General features: G+C 33.2%; 1 protein-coding gene across 1 annotated transcript; it reads left to right on the top strand.

The window, feature by feature from the left end:
- Positions 1-13: 13 nt before the first annotated feature.
- LOC111810496 (beta-amyrin 11-oxidase-like) lies at positions 14-4,800 on the top strand. The gene is made up of 8 exons (XM_023697205.1): positions 14-240; positions 926-1,409; positions 2,257-2,523; positions 3,097-3,186; positions 3,260-3,338; positions 3,415-3,521; positions 4,334-4,455; positions 4,707-4,800. Exons 1-8 carry the CDS (start codon positions 14-16, stop codon positions 4,798-4,800), a joined length of 1,470 nt encoding a protein of 489 aa, XP_023552973.1.
- Positions 4,801-9,666: the final 4,866 nt, after the last annotated feature.

The following is a 9,666-nucleotide window of genomic DNA, read 5'->3' as shown; positions in this document are numbered from 1 at the left end:
GCTGCAGAAATCCATGGAGTTCATAAATGGGGTTTTCTTGATTCTTCCTTTGGGCTTTGTTTTAGTTTTTGAGGTTTTGAAGAGATTGAATGGTTTGTATTATGCATTGAAGTTGGGGAAGAAATGGGGTGAGCTTCCTCCTGGTGATCTCTCTTGGCCACTTCTCGGCTCTACTTTATCTTTCCTCAAATCTTTCACGGTTGGTCCACCTGAAAGCTTTATTCGTGCCTTTACCACCAGGTCTTTCTTTTCTTTCGAATTGATTTAAAAACTTGTTTTTCTTTGTTTTTGGTGAATCTTTTCCATAAGATGTCTTTTCCCGTTCATGTCTATTGGATCGTAATTCAATAAAATTCTTCATCATTCTACCAAAATGCCTCTAGAAATACTGATTCAGCTGTCATCGCTGGTCTAAAATGACTTTCTAAATGCTTAAGAAAAAGTTTTCATGTGCAAGGGTTGACATCATGTGATGAAAGTAACATATTTTATATACTTGTGATAGGAATGAAACCAATCTGAACAAGATCTTTGTTTTGTAGTTAAGTATGAATGATGTTTTAGAGAGAGTTGACTTTAAATATTGTGTTAGTTCAAAGTTTTTTTTTGTTACGAGAGGAGCAATTAAAGCAACATATTTTTAGAATCCGTAAGTGTAATTGGAGGGAGACCAATCCAAACAGGTCTATATTTTGTAATTATAAGTGAATGAGATGTTCGAGAGAGTTGACTTTAAAAGTAAGTAAACATTTTTAAAAAAATCAAACAAACACGAATTTTTTAATTTTAACCTACGAGAATAACCGTACAAAAAAGTGTTTTAGGAGTGAAACCAATCCGAACATATCTGTATTTTGTAGTTATAAGTGAATGAGGTGTTCAAGAGAGTTTAAAATTTTTTTTACCTTACTCCTTGTTGAGGTAGGTATGGGAAAGTTGACATGTACAAGACCCACATTTTTGGGAGAGCAAGCATACTTGTCTGCAAACCTGAAATCTGTCGCCAAGTACTAATCAATGAAACCAAATTTGTTCCTGGTTATCCCGCCAGCATGAAAACGTTATTTGGTAGAAAGTCGCTGCACCGAGTCTCTAAGGCAGAGCACCGGAAGCTCCGACGGGTGACAACCGCGCCGATCAGCGGCCACGCTGCACTCGAGATGTACATCGAGCACATTAAACACACAGTGATCAACGGGTTGGAGGAATGGTCAAGCGTGGAGAAGCCATTGAAGCTGTTGACAGAGATAAAAGAGCTTACCTTCAAAATTATTTGGAACATTTTTATGGGTTCAACTTCAATAGACTTTACCACAAAAGAAATGGAGGCTTTGTATAATGATATTTCACTTGGGTTCTTCTCTTTGCCCATCAACTTTCCTGGCTTCTACTTCCATAAATCTCTCAAGGTAACCACTTTTCTACCTTCTAAATATGTATATTAGACTACACGTCAAACATTATACTATCTACTAAAATGTTATAGATTCGAATCTCAATGGTATGTATGACTTCAAATCTACCTTGATTCATTTATAAATTGTAACTTTAGACAAAAATTTAAGTATATTTTAAGGAAATCTTTTATCATCCAGCATTACAATTCAAGTTTACCGTCAGTAGATATTGTCCGTTTTGTCTGTTACGTATTATCATCAGCCCCACGGTTTGAAACCACGTATGATAGGGGGAGATTTCCTCACCCTTATAAGAAATGTTTCGTTCCTCTCTCCAATCAATGTAGAATCTCACAATCCATCCCCTTAGGGGCCGAGTGTTCTCGCAGGCACACTGGTTGGTGTCTAGCTCTGATATCATTTGTAACAACTCAAGCCCACCGCTAGTAGATATTTTCCGCTTTGGCCTTTTATGTATCGCCGTGAGTCTCATAGTATTAAAATGTGTACGCTAATGAGAGGTTTCCACACCATTATAAGGAATGTTTTGTTCCCATCTCCAACTAACGTGGGATCTCACAATTCATCCCCTTGGGGCCCACCGTCTTCACTGACACACCGCCTAGTATCTGGCTCTAATACCATTTGTAATAGTCCAAGTCGACCAAATACTGTCCGTTTTGGTCCATTACGTATCGTCCTTAGCCTCACAATTTTAAAACACGTCTGCTAGAGAGAGGTTTCCACCCTTTTATAAGGAATGTTTTGTTCTCCTCTCCGACCAATATAAGATCTCACGTATAAATTTGTCATTAATCTTACACATAATCGATTAACGAAAATAAATGTACGAATACAGGCTCGAAAAAGATTGCATGAAATACTTCTATCTATTGTGAATGAGAAGAGGTTGATGAAGAAAAGCAAAGGGGAAAGTTGGGAAGCACAAGATATGATGGATTTGATGATAGAAGTGGAAGATGAAGATGGAGAAGGGATGGATAATGAGACCATTGCAGATTTGATTTTTGGTAAGTTATTTGCAGGCCAGGAAACTTCAGCTTTCACTACAATGTGGGCAATTATATTTCTTACCGATCATCCACATATATTCCAAAAGGCCAAGGTTAGAGTTCTTTAATTTTCTAACTTGTTAATTGCATTCATTTGCCTCAATCTTATGATGTCTTTATTTTTCTAAGTAATTGCGTATTAATTTTCTCTCGAATGCGTTTGATACAAGGATATTTGGCTCGTCTGTTCGAGTTGTGTAGTCTAACATTAGGAAATCTACTTGTTTATCCAAAGTTATTGGGTTAATGACGATATGAATGTGATGTTCAAGTAAAAAAAAAAAAAGGTATATGAATAAACCGAGACCATATCTAAACAAGAGTGATTTTAAGAATATAATAATTAATAAGTACTTAAAAACAATAGAAATCATATTTAAATGGGAGTGATCTTAAGAATATAATAATTAATAAATAATTAAAAACAATTAATAGTTATTAGAAGCTGGTTCATTTTTAGTGACTTAATCCTAAAATTTTGACCCAACTTTTGAACTCATGTTGATTTGACTTTTGAACACAACTCCCAAACATTTATGTGCTTGAAATTTCTTGAGATTTTTTTTTGGATGAAAACCTTAGGCTGGAGGGTATTTATGGTAAATTTTATGATTAATTTGTTTTAGGAAGAACAAGAAGATATCCTTAGTCGAAGACCTTCAACACAAAAGGGTATAAATCTCGCAGAATTTAAACAAATGAAATTTCTTTCTCAGGTATATATTTTTATCTTCAATTTTAACTATGATGTTTAAATAAACTGCATATCTAAGATATTATAACATCCAGGTGATAGATGAGACGCTTCGTCTTAGTGGTATTACATTTGCTACTTTTCGTGAGGCAACAACGGATGTTAATATCAATGGTTAGTCATCAACTGAAAAAGCTTTGTTTATATTGAATTATGATCCTTATATTGATTGATCTTAATCATGTTGTAGGTAAACTTATACCAAAAGGATGGAAAGTCATACTTTGGCTTCGAGAGCTTTACATGGATGAAGAGCTACATCCTTTCCCACAAGACTTCAATCCATCAAGATGGGATGTATGCAATCATTTTCCATATTTCCTATCCTTTATTATTATTTTTGTTACTTAAAATCATAGTCTACATGCAATTAATATAGGCCTAAACTAATAGAAAGGAGAAAGAATATCATTTTAGTCTTTTGAAGTATAACATATCAAGTCCATCCTTGGTAGATATTGTTCTCTTTGACTCGTTATGTATCGGTGTCAGCCTCACAGTTTAAAACGCATCTGCTAGAGAGTGGTTTCCCCACCCTTATAAAAAAATGTTTCGTTGCTCTCTTCAACCGATGTGGAATCTCATACTAAGTTTTTAATACAATTTCTATTTGGTCCTTCAATTTCAAAATGTTACAATTTTACCTAGTTTAGTTTTCATTTGGTTCTTAGATTTCAAGAAGTTGCATTTTCACCCTTTAATTTTTTTTGGGTACGTTCCAGATTTTACACTTTTACTCATTAGTAAATAATGCTCATTTTTAGTGTCAAGTCTTCGATTTTAGATTAATTAGTTTAAAATAGTTATGATGTGGATGGTTAAAGTGAGCGATAGCTGAAAATTCATGAATAAAAGGGTAAGATCTCGAATTTTATGAACCAAATGAAAATTGAACTCATAATTCCAAGGTAAAGATGTAATGTTTTAAAATTTAATGACGAAAATTGAAACTAAGCTCAAAACTGAAAAATTAAACTCAAAACTGAAAAATAAAAATGTAACATTTTGAGACCAAACATGTATTTTTGTGGTACGTTGTTATGTTAGTAGAGTGATTATTTATAACCATTAATGTTATTTCTTACCATTTGATTATTTATGTTGAACAGAATTTTATAGGCAACCCAGGTGCGTTTACCCCGTTCGGATTGGGAGTCAGGATGTGCCCTGGACGTGATCTTGCCAAGCTCGAGATCTCAATTTTCCTTCACTATTTTCTACTCAATTACAAGTGAGTTTGCTCCAACTTTTCTTCTATAAACTTTTAACACAACTAAATATAAGCTTTTAAGGACATGTTCGGTGACCTTTTTATGTTCCTCATTCCGTTTTTAATAGAAAAAAATGTTTTGAAAAAATGAAAAACAAGAACTAGTAACCAAATGATTCTTGAGTACAGAGTTCATAAAATAGGAGCATTATCGAACATACCCTAATTTTTTCATAATACATCGTTAATATATATGTGTTTCGTGAATGTAGGATCGAGCGATATAATCCACAATGCCAATTGACTTATCTACCAATTCCTTATCCCAAAGACAAATGCTTGGCAAGAGTGCTGAAAACTGCATGACAACGACTAAAAGTGCTTCTCAATCTTATTTATCCCAACAAATGAACTTTATGATTGTATTAAGCTTTTAAAATATGGTATATGTTTGTGTGTATATGTGTCCTTATGTACTCATCAAAATTTAATAATCAATACTTTGTTATTACTATAATCATGAAAGAATTTAATTTTGTTCATCTATGAACATTGTATGTCCTTTGGACATCATGTGGAGGTGTTTATTGTTTTCATATTCTAGATTTAACAATACCTATCAACTTCATGAATTCCGTTTTAGAACACATCGACCTTTACCTTATTTGGAAGGAGTTCTTCTCCATATTCACCGCTCACATCATTGTTTAGAATCTTAGAAACATTCTCAACTTAGACCTATTCATCTACTTTTTTCTCTTCTCGGATGGTAAATATTTCTCAGTGAATCTAATCCATATTTGAATTGAAACTGAAATATTGATGCAAGTTCTTCGGATGTTGACAATAAATTCTTTCCAAATTGACTATTTGTCCCTATGTGAACGAATGAATTAGATTGAATAAATAGCTCGGCGAACGAATGAACCGGATCAAATTGGAAAATTGAAAGTGGTGGAGAACCTTATACTATCAACCTCACCATCATTTGCATTATTTGCTTCGTGGATCCCTTTTCCACGATAAGAAGTTCAGAAGTCTTCAAGTAAATCAATTTTTCTCGGATTCTCTCCCTTTTTCTCCACAGGAAAAAAGCTCAAGTTATTCAGAATGGTTGGAATCAAAAGTGAAGTCATGAGAACTTATACGTAGAGTGGATAATATCATACGATGAGATTACTTGTTCCTATCTAATATTTTGATCTTATAAAAAATAAAAATTTGAATAAATGACCTAATCCATTGTAGCCAATCTAATCTTGATATTTTATGTTTGAATTGGGTTAAAGTTCATTCAAGGTTTTGAATTAAAAAAAATTACAAAATGTTTCAAAATTATCACAAAAGACAAAATGGGAAAACTTAAATTTAATTAAGGAAAATGACATGAAATAAACAAAGGCATAGAAATCTTAATCACAATAATTTCAAATCTTTTTCATTCCAACGAAAGTAAGCAATTAAAAATAATTTCTTCACATTGAAACTAAAGAATTTAAAATTATTCATTGAACTTTCTTCATTCCAAGCATAACGAATAGCCATCGCAGCTACCTCTTTACCAACATCATCGTTGACACTCTTTTATTTATAGGAAGAAAACGACCCCTTAACTATTCTTGAATAAAGAAAATATATTACAACTCACAATTCAACACATCCCTATCGTAGAAGATTTATTTCTTGGTTACCAATAAAAAAATATTATTGATTAGCTTTTCTCTTAAGAAAACGAGGTTCTTTAATTTAATGCCACTAGGATGAGAGATTCAACCCAAGGGGCAATATTAAATTGTATTGATAAGGCAAGGAGTCGAAAGGAAAGGTATTAGTTGTAGAATTCTTTCCCACGAGAAGTATCGGTAAGATAAGCTCCTTGTTAATAGAGATATTCATTTAACCTGCAAGAAACCATCCCGAATAAGGTGCAAAATTCCCGTTTAAAAGAGAAATGGAAGAGAGTGAGAAGAAATTTTTTGATGTTGGCTAAATGAGATCAGGGATAGAGATTATAATCTTCGTCCCTATCCCGCCCTGAAAATATTTGTTGATACTGTCACACCTAAATGGTAGTGAAAGTTCTCTATTTATTATCATCATTTACAAAATAAAGAATTATGGTAAAATATTACAAATGATATGGAAAGACAATAAAAGAAAATAAAAGAAAATAATAATAAATGGATACAAGATATTTGTCTTTAATAAAAATGCAAATATGGTAAGTCGTAAGGTAAGATATTTGTCTATTCAAATATGATATAAACCATAATTCAATGATAAATATCCTTAACACCTCTCCCTGCCAGCTGAGGTTCGGATTTGAATGAAGTAAAATTTGGATTTGAAAAATTCAAAAAGGTCGAGAAACACTTCTTGTGGAGATGTCAGTAACTTCGAAATGAGAATACATATTTTGTGTTAAAAGGAAGGGCTCTAATACCATCAAAATAAACCACCACAACTAAATAGTGGTGAAAGTTCTCCATTTATAATCATTTACAAAACAAAGAACTACGGTAAATTACAAATGATAAAAAATAAAGGGATACAAGATAAAAAGGCAAATAGGTAAGCGGTAATGTAAATATTTGCTTATAATAAACGGTCAACCATGTATTTATTTTTTAATTCAAAGTCGTGAATCGTCCTTTTTGTTGTTGACTAGTTTCATTCTCAGCTGCGGCTTGAATGGTAATTAAAAAAAAATGTGAAAGGTGGACAAGGATGTGGATGATCTCTAGAATCAGTTTTTGAAAATCAAAATAAAGGTTGTAAGTGTAAGAACCCAAGTGTAATAAAGACTATAAATTTTGTAATCAATGTTTCCCAACTTGTATGGGTTCTTTTTCCAACTTGCTTGTCTTTTCTCTTAATCTCGTAGTTCGTGTTCGTGTTCATGTTCGAACTTGTTGTTGACTGGCTGTGTGTTGAAGTTTGATTTTATTGTTAACTTCCGTATATATCTCGACTCAAATCTCAAATTGGTCTAAAATATTCTCTAATCCAACTCAATTTAACTCGGGTATACCCTACAATTCTAAGCAAAGATACTTAGCTCGTCTCTAATCCTCTTGGTCATGTTGTTATTTGATATGGATGTGAGTGTTAAGAACAAACACCCTCACATTCATATGATATTGTCTATTTTGAGCATAAGCTCTTAGTGTTTTGCTTTTAGTTTTCCCGAAAAAGTTTCATATTAATAGAGATAGTATCCCTTACTTATATACGCTCGATCTTTCCCTTAATTAGAGAGTGAGACTCCAATAATTCTCCTTTCGAACAAAATACACCATTGAGTCTCCCCTTGAAAAATCATCTATCTGTCTATCATTATTCTAAACATTTTTCTCTTTGGAGCACATTGCTAGTCCAATAAGCTCAGATAGAAACTTTCTATAACACCGGATCATCAATAATAAATAATAAAAAAAATTGTGTCGAGAATATACTTCGTCTTTCTTGTATTAAAACGCTAGCTTGTAAACACAAAAGTATTGTACGCACTCTACTTAAAAGGTTAAATTTGTAATTATTGGAAGAATTCTTTAACGAGCAAGAACAAGTTCTTTCTTTGATCTTTCCAAGAGCTTCTTTCACTTTACATAGGGTATATAGGGAGAAATTTGGTATTTAGATATTATTTGCATCAATGATTTGGCCAATCATGAATGATTGGAAGATGGCTACAGGCTACACAAAACCAGACATCCGAACTGACTATGTGAAAGTTGTCGAGTCTCAAAGTAAGCAATATTATTTTTTCCAGCTCAACCTAGTTTCTATGTTGAACGACCCTTGTAATTGGTGCATGCAGTTTTATGTAGCCCGATCACTACATTTTTAATTGCTAGGAAAAGTATTTTCTCTTATTTGCTGACAATTATAACCCTTGGATGTAGGTGTATATGCTCAAAGAAAAAAGTGGCATTATGTGGGTTCAAGAATTTAAATTTTTTTGTTGAAAACGGATCTGATAACAAGCTAAAAATCTTGTTCCGAGACCGAGGTACGAGTTTTTATCCAAGAACTTCTCAATGTTGTGCAAAAAGGAAGACATTAGAGCATCAACTCACCGCACTATACACCCCACAACAAATCAGTATAGTCGAGCGAAGAAATCATACCATAATGAATACTGCAAGAAGCTTACTCAAAAGCATGCTAGTCCAACGATTTTTTGGGGCAAGACAATACGACATGCAATTTATCTTCTAAACTACTTTTCGACAAAGGCATTGGGCACTCGTACCCTTATCAAAGCATGATTTGGTATGAAACCGTACTTCGAGCATCTGAGAGTCTTCAGATGTACAAAACATGCTAAGACTACAAAGCCATTTATTAAGAAGCTTGATGGAAAAACTACAAAAAAAAAAAAAATAATAAATAAATAGTGTACTTTGGCGCACAAGATGGGATCATGGCATGCAGGTTGTATGATCCTCAATATGAAAAAAAAAAAAATCATGTTAGCATAGATGTTTTATTAGAAGAAAAGAAGAATTAGGATTGGTGTGATGTCGGCGACAACAAACAAACTATTGCAAAGTCCATAGCTCTAAAAGACGAGGGAGATGTGGTAGACCTTGAAAGTACACAGACACTACAGACACTAACACCAAAAAGTACATACATATAATCACCAATGACACTGAAAGTTGTGACGAATTCTCCAGAACAAGGGAGCTCACACGAGAGCATACATGGTGGGCCAAAAAAAATTTTCTCTCTCTAAAATTTACATCTACAACAAATATGTGATTGCATTGATGAAGAATCTGATATTTCTCAGATGCAGTTAACACATCGACACTCACTTCCACTTCTTCATTTGTGAGTCGAGACACAACAGATCGTTGTGGAGTTTATATGCACTAGAGAGCAACGTGAAAATATTTTCACCAAGGCCCTAATAAGGATTAAATTTGCAGATATTGAGGAATTGCTCAGAGTGAAAAATTCAAGCAAAGTCAAGCTTACACAGAGATTGTGAATCAATAACGTTGACGGAGTAAAAAAAAAGTTATTAACTTAAGGATCAATTTAATCCATTTTAATTGAAGTCTACTAAATAAATAAAAACAATTATTAGTATTTTATAAGCCCCTAATCTCTTAACACCTGAAAAACAATTTATTAAGGTCAACTTAGGAAAGATAATGGATTCAGATTCCAATTTTATAATCTAAATTATGCTCCACGAGTTCATCATAACTTATTACACAC

Source organism: Cucurbita pepo, chromosome LG14 (assembly GCF_002806865.2).
Source record: "Cucurbita pepo subsp. pepo cultivar mu-cu-16 chromosome LG14, ASM280686v2, whole genome shotgun sequence".
NCBI lineage: Eukaryota > Viridiplantae > Streptophyta > Magnoliopsida > Cucurbitales > Cucurbitaceae > Cucurbita > Cucurbita pepo.
The sequence above is the reverse complement of the archived record's forward strand: the minus strand, read 5'-3'. Positions and strand labels throughout refer to the sequence as shown.

Coding starts and splice junctions, on each gene's coding strand:
- LOC111810496 (XM_023697205.1), top strand. CDS start 14: ATGGAGTTCATAAATGGGGTTTTCTTGATTCTTCCTTTGGGCTTTGTT. Junction 3,187..3,259: donor AAATGAAATTTCTTTCTCAG/GTATATATTTTT, acceptor TATAACATCCAG/GTGATAGATGAGACGCTTCG. Junction 3,522..4,333: donor TCAATCCATCAAGATGGGAT/GTATGCAATCAT, acceptor TATGTTGAACAG/AATTTTATAGGCAACCCAGG.